Here is a 21,343-nt window from a genome sequence, read left to right as displayed (position 1 = left end):
GAGAGTGAGAATGAAAGAGAGAGAGAGAGAGAGAGAGCACATGAGAGGGAAGAGGGTCAGAGGGAGAAGCAGGCTCCTTGCCGAGCAGGGAGCCCGATGCGGGACTCGATCCCGGGACCCCAGGATCATGACCTGAGCCGAAGGTAGTCGCTTAACCAACGGAGCCACCCAGGCGCCCTAGATTTTGTAATCTAACCATCCTTGCATTGTTGGTATAAACCCTCCATGGTCATAGTGAACTATTCTCTTAAAACTGCTGAATTCTATTTGTTGATATTTGACTTAGAATTTTTATATTTGTCTTCACAAGTGAAGATTTATCTATAGTTTTATTTTTTGTACCGTCTCAATCCAGATGGATATCAGGAATATGTTAGCCACAAAGAAGAAATTAGGAAGCTTTCCCTTTTGTCTCCATAAGTTTGGGAACAGTAGGGATAACATGGAATTTATCTGTTTGATAGAAGTTTGGTAGAATTGGGGCACCTGGGTGGCTCAGTCATTGGGCATCTGCCTTCGGCTCAGGTCATGATCCCGGGGTCCTGGGATCGAGCCCCACATCGGGCTCTCTGCTCAGCAGGAAGCCTGCTTCTCCCTCTCCCACTCCCCCTGCTTGTGTTCCCTCTCTCGCTGTGTCTCTCTCTGTCAAATAAATAAAAATCTTAAAAAAAAAAAAAGAAGTTTGGTAGAATTCACCCAGAAAACCATTTGTGCCTGATGGAGTTTTAGTGGCTACTTCTTCGAATATCTTACAGATTTCTGCTGTGGGTTTTTATTGTTATTCTTATAATTTTTCTTGAGTTGATTTTAGTAATTTTCTTTTCCTTGACTGTCCTCCATTTTATTTAATCTTCAAGTCTATTGATGTGAAGTTATGTGTTATTCTCTTAAAATTTACAAAAAATACTCTCTGAGGCACCTGGGTGGCTCAGTTGGTTAAGCATCCAACTCTTGATTTCGGCTCAGGTCATGATCTTGGGGTCATGAGATTGAGCCCCATTTCAGGCTCCACACTCAGCAGGGAGTCTGCTTCTCTCTCTCTCCTTCTCTCTGCCTCTCCCCCTGCTCATGCACATGCTCCTCTCTCTAAAATAAATAAATCTTAAAAAGAAAAATACTCTCCAAATCTGTAGTTATAATGCCCTCCTTCTGAGCCCTAATGTTAATTTACCACTTCTCTCTCTCTCTTTTTAAATTTGATCAGATTTTCCAAAGGATTATCTACCTATATTTTTTAGAGCAAAAAAGGTGTTGGTCTGATTCAGTTTTTTGACTATTGCTTTATGTTTATGCTTTTATCATTATAAATTTCTTTTTAGTTTGTTATGTGTTTTCTAGATTGTTGAGTTAAATGTTCAGTTCTTTCTTCCTTCCTTTCTTTTCTTTTCTTTCTTTCTTTCTTAAAGATTTTATTTATTTGTGAGAGAAAGAAAGCACACAAGCAGGGGGAGTGGCAGGCAGAGGGAGAAGCAGGCTCCCTGTTGAGCAAGGAGCCTGATGTAGGATTCGATCCCAGGACCCCAAGATCATGACCCAAGCCAAAGGCAGACACTTAACCGAGTGAGCCACCCAGGCATCACTATTTATTTTGTTTTTAAGAGACAGAGGGGGTGGGGGGAGGGGGAGGGGCAAAGGGAGAGGGAGAATCTTAAGCAGACTCCCGCTTGATCTCATGACCCTGAGATCATGACCGGAGCCGAAACCAAGAGTCAGGTGCTTAACCAGCTGAGCCATCCAGGCGCCCCAGTTCATTATTTTTTAATCTTGTTTCCTAATAAAAATATTTTAGTATATTGTCAGCAAGTTGTCAACTTTGAAAGATAACACATATGAGTGTATAAGTTCTGGTTTATTTGTTTAAAAAAGTAAACTTTTGGGGCACCCGAGTGGCTCAGTTGGTTGTCTGCCTTCAGCTCAGGTCATGATCCCAGGGTCCTGGGATTGGGCCCCCCATCGGGCTCCCTGCTCGGTGGGGAGCCTGCTTCTCCCTCTCCCTCTGCCTCTCTCTGCCTCTCATGAATAAGTGAATAAAATCTTTAAAAAAAAGTGAACTTTTTTGTTACTTTGTATCCTCATATTATAATAGCATAGTTTAAAAACACTGTTTAATGGTTAATAGGAAAAAGTACAGCAAATATATCACAAAGCCCAAAATGTTTGGAAATACGGTGAAAATAATGTGTTTATTTCAGCTATTTCTTCAGATAAGCAAGCGGACTAATTGCTTTAAGGTTAGAGGTATCTCACAAAACAAAGCTGTCTAGAGGTTGAAGAAAACATATTGATCGTATTGTTTGAAAATAGAATTAATATTTTGTTTCTAAATGTGTTTATGTTTCTGGCTTTTCATGCAGCTTGTTTAACACTTACAAGGTAACACATACACACACATGTTTATACAATAATATTCTGCATTGGGGAGTGGAGACTTAGCAGAATTATAAAGAAATCATGTCCATCACAAATTAAAACAAGACAGCTGTACAATCTCCATGCATTTTAACATGTTGAGCATGCTCCACATAAGTAAGCTTTCCGTAACTCATCTGGAAGGTATTGGAAGGATAAAAATAGACTAAATATTCAGAATTTCCATCCAAGGAGTTTCCTGCTTTTGCCTACATCTCGATTGTCAGCCTGGGTCCTGGCTTTTGCTCCACTCTGGGCTTGGAGAAGACAGTGGAAGCCTTTTACACCATAAATATTCAAGCCGCCAGATCATTGAGGCATTGGCTCCGCCTGCCCTGAAACAGCTCCTTTCCTGTTCTTTCGGAGTGGAAAAAGCAAGGGAGGAAGGCTGTATGAAGACCCAGAAGCCAGGATGACAAACGTGTGGGATTTAGGAAGGGTTCGTAGGTTCCTTTTCGAGGAATGCCGGGCTTACAGAATCCATGCATTCTCTGCTGGATGGCATGTCAGATTAGACTTGGTCAGCCTCATTCATTTGGGAGACTCACACTGTGGATCCCACTATTTTTGGTTTATAGAGATAGATGGAGTTTTGAGTCACAGGGCACTTTTGCTTGCTCTCCATTTTACTTTATTTCCAAAGCAGTCCTTAGAACAAACAGATGGAGGTGAGTTTCTGGAAATGATGTGACTTCCATTCTTTATATTGGGTGGCAGATCTCCTCTTGTCCAGCACTTCTGAATGGAAGTCCAAGTCATTCATTCATTCATTTATTCACCTACTCTAGGGGGCCTCAGACAGCAGTGAAGAAAGATGTGGTGTTTGTCCTTACACACACTGAGGAAAATCAACAATAGGCAAATTCTTATGCAAACAATAAATTGCGACTCTGATCAATGTTATAAAGAAGCAGTAAAAGATGTTATGGGAGTGTTGAATAGGAAGGCCTGATCTCTACTGGAAGTGTCAAGAAGGCCTTCCTGGGGTAATGACTTTTGAGATGGCAAGGATAAGATGAACAGAACTACTAAAAGAAAGAAGCCAAATGCTGAGTTTTCGAGAGGAAAGGAACCAAAGATACCATCTAGTAATGTCCAGTCTACATTCCTGTCAGAAAACTGAGCCTGGGGAGGTAAAGGGATTTGCCCACCTAAGCTTGCACAAAAAGCCCCAGGGCTAGAGACGCAAACCCAGCATGGGTTTCTTAGGTGGGTATAAATTGAGAATGCATGTAGCCAGAAGAAGGGACTTAGGGATGGGGAAAGCAGGTAGGTTTTAAATTTCATGCTTACTCTTGTCAGCTGCAGAGCTACTTCCTCAGGTGGGAGAAGGGATTAAAGAGGGCTGGAATCTGGCCTATCCTAGAGGCAGTCAGCTTGCTAACGCTGCAGCATGGTTTTTATTTGGGGTTGGGGGAAGAGGTATCAAACACACATACACCCAAAACAATACATGTGGACTTCAGTTGGGAAACCAGTCCCTGTGCTGCTTCTATCTAGCTGTGTGATTTGAGATAAGTCATTAACCTCTCTGAATTGCCAGGTTCCGTTTATACTTGGGTATATTTCCTTTTAGTCTTCTCCCATGCATTTTAGCAGCTTGTCAGAGATCAGTTGTGCCCTGTATTTCACCTTAATCTTTAAAAACTTGTCTCTTGTTTGGCTAAAGCGTTGTTTAAGCCCCCTTTTAAAGAGCAGTTTGCCAGCCCATGCTTGCCCAAACAACTAGAGAATAACTGTAGCAAGCAGCCAAGCTCCAGGATCTGCAAGAATCGTTAGCAACTGAGCATATTTCTATAAACCAATAAAGGTTTTTATATTTTGTTCATCTGTTACCCTTATGCTGTTGCCACTTTCACATTCAGTGTGTGTAGGCGGAGAGTATGAGATAACAGCCTTTCACAAATGAAAGTGAGTGGAAAAGGGCTGCTTTCCCTTTAAGGCAGTTTCAACTCCAGCTCCCTCCCCTTTCCTGATTGACAAACCTACCCGAAGTCACATGATCCGCCTCTATTTGAAGGTCACAAAAAGCTGCTTCCTTTAGAGACAGAGGGGGAGAGAGAGAGCGAGAGGGAGAGTGAGTGAGAGAGAGTTAGTTCAAGCCAAAATGGCCGACAGAGTCTCTGCTGGTTTCTGAATATTTAAAATACAAAAAAACAGATAGACAAAAAGAAATCATTTTTTGGACCTTTTTTCATTTCCATTTCTACCTTGTATGCCTCAATTTGCTGGATTTAAGCACTGCTGCACTTTATGAGGTTGGTAAATATTTTCAATTTTTTTAAACCAATTGATTTATATGGATCTTGTCTAACCGTTTTCACTAGTGGTGTTGCAAATGGACATTTGTCTAGCATGGAGACTGGCTTCAGACATTTCGTGAATCTGTGTAAATCAGACCCGTGATGTACTTTTGGTTCGGCATTTTAGAAATGGAAAAGCCTTGGTAGAATATTTAAATTTTGAAGTGATTTAATTGCACTTTTAATTTATATACAGATTTTCATCATCATTTCTGTCTTGCAAATAAATGAAACTGCGAGTAACTGGAGATTTGATATTTAGAAAGAGGTTTTTAAGAAACACAGACCTCTCCCTGCCCCCTTAAATCTGCTGCAAAAATTTGCATAAATATAAATGGGTTTGCATTCTTTCGGCTGCTAAGGCCGACAAAGGATCTGGGAGGGCAAGCACTACCACGGGGAAGCTTTTTTTTTTTTTTTCCTCCCTTAAAGCTAGGCCATCCTTCCTAGAGAGATGTAGAACCTAAAATAAGACCTGATACATTTTAAACATCAGGCTGGGGGCGAGTGAACACCAGGAGGTTTGGGGTTTGTAGATTCCCCTGCTTGAAAACCTCCCAAGCAATGTGTGGATCACCCCTCTCTGCGCGGGCTCATTTGCACTGGGTCTCTGTGTGTGTTCTCAAATGTGCAGCCAGATGCGCTTTTATTTTGATCGTGGTTTGAACCAAATGGTAGGACTATCTTGTAAACACGGTGTTTTAAAGATCTAAACAGCTCTTCACCCCATTAGGAATGAATTCTTTATCAGCTTTTCCCTGTAGACTGGCCTCCTCCATTTCTCACGGGTTACAATTTTTGTTTAATTTTATACAGACGAACTGTGCTTTTCAGCACAAATTCAGCATCTGTGTGTTTATGTGTGTGGTTGCCTGTTTGGGCCATGTACCCATTGTTGAAGTGGTCATTTAGGGTCACATAAATAGGTAGCTCTATGTATGTGTATGTTAGTTACCCCCGAAACCGTGCGGTGCCCTCAAGTTAAATTCCATTACTCCCAGTACAGGATTCTAGAAAGCCTGGGAGCAGGGAGGGAAGAAAGCTGAAAACTTGCTTTCTCAGAGCCACCTCCCCCTATCATTGTAAGAGTGTGATGTAATGCTTCTCGTCTGGTGGGCTGAAAGGATCGTAGTTTGTGATGTGGCGGGGAAATTGCCCCCACCCCTGAGTAAATTACCCCACCCCCTCAGCACATCCCTGGCTCTGAGAGGCCTTGTTTTCTTTTCTTTTTTCTTTTTTTTCCTAATTTGTATCCTCCTGATTTATGCGTGGCATACTGGCATGAAAAAGAGACTGTTCTTCTAAATCTGTTACAAAGTATAGTTTAGAAAGGCATTTAAAATGTGCAAATGGGTGGAATTGTCATATCCCCATCATTAAATATGTAGACTTGGATTAAAGCTAATTAAGCATAAATGGAATAATTTTGATCAGAAGGGAGCAGTGTTTTTGTTTCCTTTTTAATTAATCTAATTATAAGATGCTTGCTGGGCCTGCAAGTGTTAAAAAAAAAAATGGAAGAAATGCTGGCCCGTTTTGAAAATTTGACAGTCTGGAAGAGGGTGTGTAGTGCTTTCAAAAGCTTTATTCACTGTTCAAATGGATTGGCCCCTTGTGCTGAAAATGGCCTGTTTCTTTGGGCCAATTGTGTGTAGATGAAGGGACTTTCACGCTAATTTAACAAAAAGACTCTGCATTTGAATACATAAAGATAATTAAAGTTCTCCATCTCTAAAGAGCAAGTATTTTATTATTTTTCTAAAATTAATGTTATTATATTAGTAATGGAAATAAGTAGAGAAGTGACAGTTTAAATTCAATGTACATCTTTTGATGATGTAAGTTAAGCTTTTGTGTGAGGGGCTTTGGAAACATTAAAGAGGTAGTCTGGAACAAATTTGTCTCTTTAAAAATTTTTTTACATCTTGAATTTAAAGGAAAAGACATAGAAATTACCATAGTGATAGGGAGTGTTGCTTTGTGGTGGACCTAAGGAAAATTAAAGCTCTCATTATTGTTTTTTCTGAAAATGAAAGCGCTTATTTGGGGCTTTACTTGTTAGAGGATTCATTTTACACCCATTTCCTAAGTTGGCCTTATAGGAGAAGAGTGCGGAAAAACCTAAGCTTTCCGTGTTTTGCCATTAGCTTGTTTTTGTGGACTGTGTAAACATGGGACTAGCAGGTTAATTCAGTTTGTGGAGCGGAGGAACCAAAAGCAGGGTGCCTGTTCTCTCGCAAGAAGGAGAATGATATAACGAACATGAACAGAATGCCATGTGAGTCTTTGAAATGTTTTTATAAATATTCTTTTCTCCTAGACAGGTTGAAAAGTGAGATAAATAAGACCTGGTTTCACGTATGTTAAGCGTTATGGCTCTGGTGAGTTTCAGAAGCTCAGCTGCCATTTTGGATCTAAGTTCCTGCAGAGCCAATCCTGATGGCACACCAAAACTATGGTAATTCGGAAGCAAATACAAATGAGTAGTAAATTAAGTGTGCAGATGGATAGTATTTAATTTGTTGTTGAAGTTTTCTGTCTGTTGATAGTGAGAAACGAAGCTTTAAAAACTTTAGAGATGTGGCTGATGTTACGAAGAGCAGAACCCAGGGATATTAGAACTTAGATGTTATGGTTTTTAAAAACGAGACGGCGTATGCAGAGGAAGTTTCTTACTGGAGAAAACGAATATAATTCTTACTTAAGACGCCCCCTGCCATCCATATTTCCTTATGCTGGGTCTACTTGTGATACTATAATAATGTCATTATTCACAACCCTGCCCTGTCTCAGAAAGAAATGTCACAGATTCATTATTAAGATTTTACTGAAACATCACAAAAATTGGTAGCGCTAATCTATCAGAAGTGATATCTTATTTTTAAACTGTTTCTGTCCTTCCATCTGGGTGCCAGAAAGGAAGCATTGGCATCTTTGATATTTAGTGGCAAACCCAACTCTTGTTCAGCTTTGAATGGCCGTTTGTTCTTTGTCACCACGAGGGCCATCCTTTAAAAATAAACTTCTAAAAATTGAAGCAGAGTTTTCTAAGGCTTTTCCAGTTCTTCACCTGTGCAAGAGATGCTGAAAGAGTGATGTGTGATGATGAGGCCTTCAGGTTCTATAGAGAAGGCTCAGCAGATAACAGTAGTAGTGGGTGGGCCTCACCCTACCCATGTGCCCCATGACGGAAATGTTTTGGAGAAATTTAATTTTTCTAAGTTAGCATAATCATGGTTCTTCAGTTTAAACTGGACAAGGCCCTGAGGCGATACAGATGAATGTACTTTGTTCCTGCCCTCAAGAAGTACCAACCTAGCAGGGAAGATAATCAGATAAAGAGGCCATCACAACGTGGGGCTGTGTGTGCAGTAGTTAGAACAGGTACCTGATACAGAAGTATCCTGAGGACCTGCATTAGGAGAGCCCTTATTTAAGCAGCTAAATAATTACTCCTTTTTGGTCATCATTTGGGTATTAGAATTTCATTAAGTGTAACTTGTGATTTAAAGATGGGGTTTCTGACCACCTTTGGTTGGGGAGGGGGCAGCATGTTGCTAATTGTTTCCTAGTACAGTGTTGTACGTGGATTCACACCCATCTCCTTCTCTCACCCTCTTGTTTTGGTTGAGGCTGGGGGTGGAGTGGACTGGGGTGAATTAAAGCCACTTGGCCTGAAAAGGGATTTAACCCATGACAGTGACATTTTAACATTTTCTTTTCTTCCTTCCTTCATATATTCATTCAGCAGTCATTTATTATGCCCTGGCATGTGTTGGTGCTTTGTAGGTGCTGGGGGAGTTAAGAATTAATTCGGTCAGCCCATTGCCCTGAACAGCCCCTTGGTTCATGTGGAAATACTCGCCATCTGGTGACTATCTAACCGATTGCTTGGGGTTAGGACTGGGATAACACTGTAGCTCCTTTCACCTCATAGTCTCTTTGCTGAGAATCAGGAAATGAATGGTAATTTTTGCTTCTGGTAGTGCCAGAGATTTCCATTTAAGGTTGGACAAGATAGTCACTTTATTCTCCATTTTCTTTAGCCATGCAAAAGTAGCTCCTCAAAATTATCTTTAAATGATCCCTGCGAACCTTGCAACCTAAGTTACCTCCTTAGTTACTCTACCACATCCTTCACTTTTACTGTTTTAATATCCCTTAATTGTGTCACTATCTGAAATTACATTATTTGTGTATGATGCATCATTCTCCACAAAACCATACGCTTTCCTGAGAGCAGATTTTGTTTTGCTTGTTGCTCAATCCCCAGGATCGAGAACTGGGCTTAACAAGAGTGAACGTTCAATAAAAATGTGTTTGAGTTAGACCGGAGCATAAGGTCACAGGACCAGCGATGTGACCGTAAGTCCCTGTTTCTTCATCGGTAAAATGGGGATCATACACTGTTGTGAACCATAAAGGAAATGTATGTAAGAGCTGACACCTAGTTGCCTTGCTTAGTATTTCCTTCCCCTTTGCTCTATCTCCCTTTGTTAAATAAACCAGAAAGACTTTTATGGCCCCACAAATGCCTCCATTCTTTCTCCTGGCTCACAGGATCATGAAATGTTTGCACCGATTGCACTGAGCTTCAGCCTGGATAAGGACAGGAGTAGTGCTGAGCCTTTTCTTTTTATTAAAAAGTCCCTACCTACATTCCTAGGGTCTGATGTCGTCTCTTCATGCTCTCCAGTTTCCTGCAGGCTCTGCCTCTGTGATGTATCCACATTTGCTTGGCTGCTTTTCATACACTCTGTGTTTTGCATCAAAAGGTTCTCAACAGTTTCAGATGAATTGGTCCCAAGTTTACAAGACAAGGGAGAACATAAAATACAGTGTTTTTTCCTTCATTGTGATTATTCTGAGCCTGTACCTGTAAATTCTGTTTATTTAATGAAACTATTAATAGTTTTGATTCCACAGACAGATAAAATAAAAACTTAGGTCAATTGCCCACTTTATACAATGCTGTCAAATAAATATAGATGTCCTAGAAATGGCTTTCATTCATTGACTTGGGAGTTTTTATTATTTATTTATTTATTTATTTATTTTTATTATTATGTTATGTTAATCACCATACATTACATCATTAGTTTTTGATGCAGTGTTCCATGATTCATGTTTGCGTATAACCACCCAGTGCTCCATGCAGAACGTGCCCTCTTTAATAATTGACTTGGGAATTAAAAAAAAATTTTTTTTTTTAAGATTTTATTTATTGGGACGCCTGGGTGGCTCAGATGGTTAAGCGTCTGCCTTCGGCTCAGGTCGTGATCCCGGGGTCCTGGGATCGAGTCCCGCATCAGGTTCCCTGCTCCGCAGGAAGCCGGCTTCTCCCTCTGCCTCTCTCTCTCTCTCTGACTCTCATGAATAAATAAATAAAACATTAAAAAAAAAGATTTTATTTATTTATTTGACAGAGAGAGCCCAAGCAGGGGGAGCTACAGAGGGAGAGGGAGAAGCAGGCATCCCACTGAGCAGGGAGCCCAACATGGGGCTTGATCCCAGGACCCTGAGATCGTGACCTGACCCAAAGGCAGACGCTTAACTGATAGCCACCCAGGCGCCCCTGGAATTTGTTTTTAAAAAAACTCAGAAAACTAGTTTTTTCAAGATTTTATTTATTTATTTTGATGGAGAGAGGGAACACAAAGGGGGGTGGGAAAGAGAAGCAGGCTTCCCGCTGAGCAGAGAGCCCGACACGGGACTCAGACCCAGGACTCCAGGATCATGACCTGAACCGAAGGCAGACGCCTAACGACTGAGCCACCCAGGCGCCCCAAAACTCAGAAAACTACTATCTGTTTACTCATTCAGCAAATAATTATTGAGTACCTATTACATGCTGGTTATTGGGGTGAGTGCTAATACAGGAGTGGTGTGAAGATTTTCTCCTGGTACCATTGCTGAAGTTAGAAAGAGTAGAAATACAAGGAGGCTGGCCAGTGCTCAGAGTGTTGGATGATTACAAGGAAGGGACATCCAACCCAAATAGAGGGACCAGCTTGTGCAAGGGCCCTGAGGCAAGAGAGGATGTCCGTGCACTTGGAGAAGTGCATATGGAGTGCTTGGATATGGTTGGAGCGTGATGTACATAAGGGAAGAGATGATCTGGGAAATGAAAAGCAAAGCTGTAAAGATAAACACTGGCCAGATGCAGAAGGTCTGTAAGCCATCTTTGGAAGTTTTGATCTTAAGAACAATTAAAGGGTCTTCAGCAGGAATGTCACCTGTTTAGATTGGGTTTTTGAAAGATGACTCTGGTTGCATGGTAGGAAATGGCTGGAGAGTTGATTATAAGAGCAAATAGTATTGCGGGCATCCCAGGTAATGGTGGCCTGAACTGGCAGCAGAGGTGGGAAGAAGGTAAATCTAGAGACATTTAGGAAGAAGATTTCACAGGACCTGAGCGCTGAGTATGGGGAAATTAAAGGTGATGCCTCTGTCTCTGGCCTGGGCTACTGATGGGATGGTGGTATCATTCGCTGAGTAGGGGTCCATTTAGGAGACAGGTGTGGGTTTGAGATTATGAGTTCAGTTTTGGAGTTACTGAATTTTGAGACATCCAAATGAAGGTCTGGAGCAATTAGATATCTGTCTGGAGATAAAGATTTGAGAATAGTCAGTAGTCCCAAGGCCTCCAGCATTTTCCTTTTTAAAAAGTTGATTTCTTTGGTAAGATGTCCAAAGATGGCAACATGCAGTGCAGGATGCTGTTGGATGCTGTTAAGGGGACACTATTTTATAAAGACGTTAAGACCACATATTCCCATTACCATGATGGTTGCCATTAGAAATACCAAAGGAGTTTGAGGGAAGAGAAAGACTAATTTTGGTCGGGTTGAGCATCGAAGGCTTTATGAGTACCATGTATTTGAGCTAAGCCTAAAAGGTTGGTCAGAATTGTGTAGAGTGCAGAGCAGTCCAGCTGGAGGATTAGTTATGTCCAGAGAGAATTGATGGGAGCTCAGAGCTGTATAGGGGAGCTGGGACACGTGCTCAGTAGTTTGAAGTGCTTGTAGTTTGGATGGCAGACAGAGGGGACTTGTTGAAAATATGATACCAGTGGGTTCAAAGTGGTTTTTGAGAATGCTAAATGGCAATGGGGCAGAGGACTTGGGGGTAATTTAGAGTCGGGCAGGCCAGTTACGGTAAAAAGGGACTGTTAAGAAAGGGTCTGCTCTGAGAGTGCTGTGGTGTAGCTAGAAGAGGGACCAGGGACTCTGGGACTTCAAGATGAATGGTGGGACTCTTCAGGAGGGAAGATGTACTCCAGGTCACACATCCTGAATTTAAGAAGGTAGTGGGACTCCCAGAGGCAGCTGTTGAGCAGGCAGCTGGCAGTGTGAAGCTGAAGCTTGAGAAAGAGGTCAGAAGTGGAGATAAAGGATTGGAAGTCATCCACATAGACGTGATAGCTGACGCCAAGCGAATGGATGAGCTCACTATGAAAAGTGTAGGGGATGGAAAAGAGAACTGAGAATAGGTCCTTGGGGACAGAGAGAAAAAGAGAACCTGGGAAAGGATTAAAAGGAAGATGATTGTGTGGGACAGTTTGGAATAGTTGCTGAAGAGGATGGAAGGACTTTTCAATCTCAGATGTCGTCAACAGGAAGAACAGTATGTGGTGACGGCAGCGCACCCAAACCTAGTGTTGGGAGGTGTTCCAGTGGGAAAGGTTTGGGAATCATGAGGTTACTCCAGCACCATCCAGTAGAAATAGAATGTGAGAGACGCCTGGCTGGCTCAGCCAGTAGAACATGTGGCTCTTGATCTTGGGGTCCTGAGATCTAGCCCCATGTTGGATATAGAGATTGCTTAAATAAAATAAACTTAAAAAAAAAAAGAAATGGAATGTGAGTCATGTGTTAGTTTACATTTTCCAGGAGTTACATTAAAAAAGTAAAAGCAACAGGTGAAAATAATTTTAATAATGTATACTTTATTTAACCAAATATGTGCAAAATATTATCAATTTAACAGGTAATCAATTTTAAAGTACTTAAATATTTAAATACTTAAAATTAGTTGTTTGACATTCTTTTTTTTTCATACTAAGTCTTTGAAATCTGGTACGTATTTTATACTTACAACACATTTCAGTTTGAACATGAAATTTTCATTCGAAATACTTGATCTGTATTTAGATTTCATAAAATTGACAGTTGAAAAAGTACACCCACATACCCAAGTTTTTCCAAACATACAAAAAGTTTTCCAGTAATGGAAATGAGTATCAACTTTAAATTTTAAATACTTGAACTAAATGTACAATTGAAAATCCCATTTCTCGGTCGCACCAGTCTTGTTACAGGTGCACACTAGCCATGTGTGGCTACCATATCGGGCAGCGCGGGGTTATTGCAAAGTAAATGAGTTACCTTACAGTTAATGCACATTTTGAAAATAGCCAAAGCATCATAAAGCATTCTTACCATCACAAAACATTCCATAGGACCGGTATTTCTTAGAACACAGGTTGGATTCTGCTAGTGGAATTTTTAGAATTGGAAGGGTCAAATCCTAACTTTGCATGTGAGGAGGTGAACTTTGTGTTTTTATGGAATTGCACAGATTCCAAAATTTAAAACAGAAATTAAAATTGTTTTGGCTGAGGTCAACAGGATGGTATATTGGTAGTTCTTAAACATGCCAATTTGTGTCATATTTCAGAATTGGTAGGTGCAGAGGCTTACGTTGAAAAGCAGATTCAGTTGGAGAGGTGGGAGTACTTCTGTCCCCTTTTTGGCCTTGTTGAATTTTGGAGTTAGTAGGTTGGTGGTGGCTCCAGGCAGGGAGATATGAAATTAGAACTTGAGTGTTCTTGGAAGCTTTCAGTCAGTGGTCCCAGCCATCTAGCATAGGTGGAGGTGTTTGGGGGCGGGGGAAGGAGTGCCAAAGGGCTAATTATTTTGTGGGTGTATCTCACTTCGGTGATATGCAGGCTGTTTAGTCACACTGTTAAACTCATTTTGTATTTCTTGCCATCCTGCGCTAGTATAATATTTACTAAATATGAGTGGTTTGTAAAAAGTAGGGTGAAAGATTTTTATTAAATAATCTCATTGCTTTGTAGTTACTAATTAGACCTTTTAAGTAATAACCAGCAAAGATAGAAATTATCTTGAATTGTGGTTGGAACCAAACAAACTTTGCTAACACTGGAGAGTCGGCAGTGGTTTTTGGTTGCTGCAGTTCCATTTCAGTGGACATAGGGGAGCTTATTTTTCTGTGAAGTGCCCTGTAAGAGTTTGAGATGTCAGCTATTCTGTGAATGTGAAGCCCTGTGTTTTGTTTTGTTTTTAATCAATATGGAAATTAATCCTTTACATTTTTGTTTTCCTTTAGAAGTGCATTTTGGCTATCCATTTATGCCTTTGTAAAAACCAGACTGAAGGGGTGCCTGGGTGGCTCAGTTGTTAAGCGTCTGCCTTCGGCTCAGGTCATGATCCCAGGATCCTGGGATTGAGCCTGCACAGGGCTCCCTGCTCCGTGGGGGGCCTGCTTCTCTCTCTCCTACTCCCCCTGCATGTGTTCCCTCTCTCGCTGTCTCTGTCAAATAAAATAAATAAAATCTTTAAAAACAAATAAACAAACAAAAAAACTGAATAGAACAGTGGTGGGTTTAAGTAATGCCCTTGACTACTGTAATAAAGCCAGAGACCTAGCAAAGACCCTCCCCCTTCCCCGGGGAGCCCAGAGCAGCATCTTGTACCTCTCGGTGCCATTGTTTCTTTTACTCCTTTGCTTACAGAAAATACTTGCTGTTCTTTTTATGCCAAGAAGTTCCTATTTATAAGCTGAAGTTAGATAGATAATTGGGTAACTTCAAACAGTGGCTTTCAAACTTTTTGTTTGGCTCTGCAGTAAGAAATGCCATTTGCATTGAGGCTCTTGTATATACTTGAATATATACACAGAAGCAAAAGTATTGACTTTCTGCTACTATGTGTAATGTGTTCTGATATATTCTATTCAAATCTTTTGTTACAAACAAACAAACAAACAAAAACAACCCAGGGGTGCCTGGTTGGCAGTGGGTTAAGTGTCTGACTGTTGATTTTGGCTCAGGTCATGATTTCAGAGTCCTGAGATAGAGCAGCGGGGAGTCTGCTTGAGATTCTTTCCCTCTACCTCTGCCCCTCCCTCTGTCTGTGCTCTCTCTCTCTCTCTCAAATAAATAAATAAATCTTAAAAAAAAAAAACAAACCCAAACCAAAAAAGCTGATCCCAACCCACTAATTTGATTTAAAGATCCACTAAGGGTTGTCTCAGTGAGGTTTGGAGAGGTTTTAGGAAACCACGCATGAGACATCATATTCCAGTTTTGCTGGTATTGAGAATCAAATGTATCAGTCCACTCAGTTATCACACCAACCATATTCATAAGCGATTTTTCAAAATGTTAATTTGTTACTTCACTGTGTGGGAGATGGATATTTTTGATGACCAGAATGCCCAGAGCATTCCATTCAGATCAAAAAAGAGTTGACCATCCATATTGAAGAATGGAGATATGATTTTCCTCTAGATTTTAGAGAACCTTCAGTAGAAACAGCCTTTTACCAGATTATATATTTTGTCTTGGAAAAGCCCCACAGAAAACACTGCCATACTCATCTTTGGAGGGGGCAGAGCGCTTTCCTGCCCCCTCTTCAGGTTTCATAAAGATGTATCTCTGCTATTAACACATTGTTTTCACACACACTTTAATACATTTGATAAGTTCAGGATTTCCCACTGTTTGTTGGGGTACTAATAGGTTTGCTTGCAAAAAAAAAATTCCTTTCCGAATTCTGAATTAAACTGGTTTTTGCTCACTACAGGACTTAGAGTCTTTAAGATGCTAATGTGCATCGGAATCCTAACTAATGTGTTTATATAAAATCTTAAAGTCCCAGGTTGTTGGTTGTTTTTTTAGACACAGTTAAGGAAATGCATCATTAGCTTTGCGTTTTGGTTATTCCTTTCTAAAACTCTGTCCTTGTCACACAGGCTGTATTTGGCCCAAGTCTCTTCAGACACTCGTGCATCGTGGGTTTCCCAGAATTGGGTTCCAGGGAACTGTAACATTGTAAAAAGCAGTACTGGGAGCCAAGTGAGTTACCAGTTTTAAATTTGCCAGGTAAAGGCATTTTTTAAAAACTCACCATTTATTACCAGTGTTTCAAAGAAAAAACATTTTAACAAACAGTTGAATGGAAGATCTCAGAATAAGAGACATCTCATTAAGTTGAATATAGCTTTATGAAAACCATTACATAGGTAATATAGATCAGCACAGGTACTAAAAGTTCAGCGTTTGGGAACCACATCCTAATTATAGACCATCACTTAGCATGTGTTACAATTAACTGTGTACTTCCTGGTTTTTATTAGCCTCAGTCATAGGAATAAACCTTACTTAAAGTTCTGGGACTATCTTCCTTCATTCTTATTTACTGGCTACAGTGGTGATGATTTCACTGACTCATACTTTTTAAAAAATTACTTTGTTCCCTCAGCACATACTCTAAGCAAGTAACCATTCTACTTTAAGAAAACAAGCCAATTCCATTAGGTGCTGAGCAGTTGTAGCATCTAAAGTAATCAAAACTTCTAGCAAAGTTTATCTGATTTAATGAAATATATAATGATGGTGATTATGTAAAAGTGACAGGTAGATCACAGAACTAAATAATATTATGTACATTTTTGTCAGCATGTTGGCTCTTTATGAGTTATGAATAATGTCCATGGCAGATTTTGTCCTATTTTTACATTTTTATGTCCACCATCCCACTTACACATTTTAAATGACCAAGACCTTAAATCTGGCAGCCCCACATGAAAAGTCCCGGTTGTCTTTCTTCAGCCAGAGAAAGTGCTTCTTAGGGGCACTTAACTCTATAATCAAGAAGTGCACGGCCAGCAGCTCACGGGCCCTGCTTGGCAGTGATAATGCTATCAGCTGGTTGTGGGAGTGGCAGCCCCAGCAAGGGCTTTGCCTCTTCAGCATGGAGGAGGCCCAGGGTGGGTGAGGATAAGGGGAGAGGTTGTGGTTAGCAGTAGAGGGTGTTCGGGAGCAGTAACATGGAGGGTAGACTTGAGTTTGAGCAGGATGTAGTGCAGGTTCTGTGCACTTGGAAGAGTTTGTTTATTACCTAAGTGTTTGTCAGATGCTGTATAGTGCTGGGAATACAAAGATAAAAACAACCTGACTTATCTTTGGGACTCAACCAGTGAGGCTGCCTGTAATAAAGAGAGAAGCATGATGCCTGGGGACCCTGAAGGATGGGAAGAGAGGCCTAGGGCACTGGGGAAGTCCCACCAAAGAGGGAGCATTTGAGCTGTGTCTTAAAGGGTAATTAGGAACCACTTGGTGGAAGGGATGGTCAGTAAATCAGGGGCACTATAGTGTAGTGGTTAAGAACTCAGGTTCTGAAGTCCGGACAGCCGTGTGGTTAGGTGAGCCCAGTGTTGGGCAAATATTATCTGTATGCCTCAGCTTTTCTCACCGGTAAAATGAGTAATGATAGCACCTACTTCAAAGAAGAGTTACGGGGATTAAATGAGAAGACATTTGAAGTGTTTAGCATATTGCTTGGAGTCAGTGTTAGCTGCTGTTTTCGTTAGTTTTATTGTCAGCATTTTAGGCAGAGGAAAGAGTGTAAGCAAAGACAAGGAGTTAGGGACTGGGCAAGGGTGGGAGATGGTGAGATACTAGCAGGACACAGGGCAGGCTGTCTGGGCGAGAGTGGAAGGTTTGGCTGGCCTTTGAGTATTCTAAGAAATTTGGATTTCATCTAGTAGAAAGCAGTTAAAAAAATCAGCTTTGCCTCACCTGATCTCCAGGTTGAGGATGTCATGGAGCGGGGAGAGATTGTGGCCGGTCAAAGCAAGAGGAGCGATCGGAAAATGTAAGTTAAGGTAGTGATAGTAAAGATGGAAAGACCAGATTTTGGAGACACTTCTGAAGTGTAATCCATTGTTTATGATCAGAAAGGGAGGAGTTGTAGGTAAGGCCCAGGCTGGGAGAGTGAGTGATGCCATGAGTTGGCATGGGTGTTCAGTGGGTAGAGGAGGGATTTTGACTATGTAGTAGGGTGAGGATGGGGTCTGAGAGGATGTGGTTTTACTTTGGACATATTTTAGGTGTTCGCTGGACATTTAATATAGCTGCTCAAGTAGAAATAAGGGTCTGGAGCTTAAGAGAGTTTCCCAGACATCAGTTTACATCTAGAGATAGTCATCTAGGCCATGAGAGTGACAGTGTTCCCTTAGCAGATGGTCAGAGGAGTGGGATGAAAACAGGAAAAAAGGTTTCTGCAAGAGAAAGAGTTTAGGGAAGTGAAGGATAGTCATCAGGGGGTCAATAGAGAAAAGCCCCGAATTTGGGTAGTTAGATTGGCCTGGAGGAGCTCTGTGCATCAGGTTCAGGGCTCCATTGAGCCCATCAGCCCCAGCACATTGTCATCCTGTTTGCCCTTGTTGTCACATTGGGGAGTCTTCCTATGTGTTTGGGGGTCTTTTTCTGTCAATACAGTGAACAGCTGTGGGCCAGAAACTGTTGTGCTCACTTCTATAACCCAGCACTGTGCCACACAGCAAGCGCTCAGTGGACTTTTTTTTTTTTAATTGAAATATAGTTGACCTACAATGTTGTGTTAGTTTTAGGTGTACAACGTAATGATTTGACAATTCTATACATTATGTTACACTCACCATGATTTGTGTAGCTACCATCTGTCACTATACAGCCTTATTATTATAATGTTATTGACTATGTTCCCCATGCGATACATTACATCTCCATGACTTAACTTATTTTATAACTGGGGGTTTGTACCTCTTAATCCCCTTCACCTATTTCACCATCCCCCTAGCCCTCTCTCCTCTGGCAAATCACAAGTTTGTTTGCTGTATTTATGATTCTGGTTTTTTTGTTTTGTTTTTAGATTCTACATATAAGTAAAATCATGTGGTATTTACTTAGCATAATACCCTCTAGATCCATCCATGTTGTCACAAATGGCAAGAACTCATTCCTTTTTTTTTTAAGATTTTATTTTTAAGTAATCTCTATACCCAACACAGGGCTCAGACTTAAAACCCGCGTACAACTCCGATATCAAGAGTCACATGCTCTACTGACTGAGCCAGCCAGGTGCCCAAGATCCCATTCTTTTTAAGAAGCTGAGTAATATTCCATGTTTATATATCTTCTTTATCCATTCATCTGTCAGTGGACACTTAGGTTGCTTCCATATCTTCATTATTGTAGATAATGTAATAAACAATGGGGTGCATATATATGTGTGTGTGTTTTCAAATTAGTGTTTTTGTTTTCTTTGGGTAACATACACAGTAGTGGATTTCCTGGATTGTAGAGTATTTCTATGTTTATATTCTTGAGGAACCTCCATGCTGTTTTCCACAATGGCTACACCAGTTTGCATTCCTAGCAGTGCCTCAGGGTTCCCTTTTCTCCACATCCTCGCCAGCCCTTGTTATTTCTTGTCTTTTTGATACTAGCCTTTCTGATTCATGTGAGGTGATACCTCATGTGGTTTTGATTTGCATTTCCCTGATGATGAGATACGTTGAGCATCTTTTCCTGTGTCTGTTGGCCATCTGTATGTCTTCTTTGGAAAAATATCTATTCAGGTCCTCTGCCCATTTTTGATCAGATTATTTGGTTTTTTGCTTTTCCATGAGTACTTGTTGAATGAATAAATGAATCAAGAATGACTTGGATTAACTCAACAAAACCTATTGAGTGTGAGTGCCTTATGTATTTTAATAGCTTTGCTAGTTTGTATGTATAAAGCAGTGAACAAAATAGATAAAAATCCCTCCCCTTGTAGGGCTTACATTCTGAAGCATGATTCGGAAGGCTAAGGGGAAGGAGCAAGTAGAGAGGTAATGATTGAAAGTGTAAGATGAGCTTTGTATCCTTATCATCCACAGACTGAACTTGGCACCGAGTAGGCATTTGGTACAGTTAGTTGATTTGAACATGGGAGGGAGGGCCCAAGAAGAGAACTGAGGTGTGGGAAAAGATTGCCATATATGTGACAGGTTAGCCTTGGAGAGGGAAGAGTAAATTTGGAAATAGAAGGTAGGCTATTTGAGGGAGTTCCTTTGAGAGATACTCACCTCTGAATGGGAGTCACTCCTCTCTGTAAAATAGAAGATGAAGTCTGAGCAGATAAAGGGGAGCCTAAAGAGATCCACCACCAAAGAAAAGGAAGAAAACCATGAAATATCTACCAGCTTTCAGGGCTTTGCTGAGAGAGAAGATCCTTCATTTGTGATTGCAGTGATCTTTGGCCTTGCGGGTTTTTTCCAGCAAGTCAAGGTGAAGAATGCAGTTGGTTAGGGTTCATTTGAGGCTGTGAGGACTGGCCTAGAAAGGTAGTGTGGGATAACCAGGGGTGAATGCTGGCGAATGTTTGAGAGTCCAGGCTCCATTGGGAGTAATATAAAACCAGGGTGCAGCAAATGACCTGGCAGAATAGGAAAAGAGAGGGTCTGGATTGGAGGAGGTGAGAACTTCCATATTTGAAGGGAAAGAGGAGCGCCTGGCTGGCTCAGTCGATGGAGCATGATTCTCGATCTCGGGCTTGTAAGTTGGAGCCCCACATTGAGTGTAGAGATTACTTAAAAAAAGTTTGTTTTTTTTTTTAAAGTGGAAAGATAAAATTACTTGCTGTGTGCTTCCTCTAAGGAACGCCAGGCACACTGTTTTAAGTGCCTTACGTATATTCATGAAGATTCATTGAATCTTCATTAAGACTCTTCAAGCTAACTACAGAGAGGTAGAATATCTTGCCCAAGGTTACACAGGTAGGACTAGTGGCCCCGATAGCCTTGGCTGCTGCATTTGTGTCCTTGAGCATGGAAGGGTGTGGTTGACTGTTGCCTCCCTTTTTAAAAATAAGTTTCTGTATTTTAGGCAACAGTATATTTTATGTAGAACTCTCAGTTTTTTCCACCTGCCTTGCTCATGCCCAGACATCCTTTAGTAGGAAACCAAAGATGATTTCACAATTAAAGAAGACTAAATGCCTGTTGGTCCATGAGTTCTCTGAGCTGCAGCACCTTTATGCATCTGTACTCTTCCCCCCACTAAACTGAGGTGAGCCAGACCAGATTGAGGGATGCAGAGACTGAAGAAAAGCTTGGCTGATGTGCAGTGCTTAAAAGGAGGGGAATCTGGCCATGTTGCCTCTTGGAGAAATAGTGGTATTGTCAGCAGTGGTTTGGCAGGGGGTGAGGACTTACAGTTCCCAGTTTGACAAACAAGACTGTGTTCTCTTCTTGGGGAGGGTCCCCTCGTGTTTTAGGTTACGTCGGCTCTGCTGGGTAACTAGTTGGTCTTCTGTTGGGTGAGAAGTTTAGTCCCTGGCCCTGAGCCCTCCACCTGTGTCTGAGGTCTCTGACGTTATCGCTCAGAGCCCGGGCCCTTTGCAGATCCAAGGGAGATGCTCTTTGACCTTTGCTTGGTGGCTGTCAGGAAGCACGGAGGCTTTGCAAATGAAACATGTAGACCATTTTATCCTTCTCTATGAAGAAGGAATTATTTGTGGAAGAAGCAACACTGTATTTTGGTGGTACCTCAGTGCTGGGTTTGCGTTCTTTTA

General features: G+C 41.2%; 1 protein-coding gene across 8 annotated transcripts in view; it reads left to right on the top strand.

Moving 5' to 3' along the window:
- The window catches only part of TNRC6B (trinucleotide repeat containing adaptor 6B), a 257,455-nt gene that overhangs the window by 110,353 nt on the left and 125,759 nt on the right, over positions 1-21,343 (top strand). Inside the window, exon 1 of one of the 8 annotated variants that reach the window (XM_025881478.2) lies at positions 4,403-4,667. The exons of the other annotated variants lie outside the window; for them this stretch is intronic. Coding sequence (XP_025737263.1) covers positions 4,663-4,667 — 5 coding nt within the window. The 5' untranslated portion in view covers positions 4,403-4,662. Of the gene's footprint in view, positions 1-4,402; positions 4,668-21,343 lie in introns of those variants that run through there. 8 annotated transcript variants of the gene reach the window in all.

The sequence above is a fragment of the Callorhinus ursinus genome, unplaced genomic scaffold (assembly GCF_003265705.2).
Source record: "Callorhinus ursinus isolate GAN/ISIS: 27379988/994484 unplaced genomic scaffold, GSC_fseal_2.0 scaffold48, whole genome shotgun sequence".
Lineage (NCBI taxonomy): Eukaryota > Metazoa > Chordata > Mammalia > Carnivora > Otariidae > Callorhinus > Callorhinus ursinus.
This window is presented reverse-complemented; position numbering and strand designations above follow the sequence as displayed.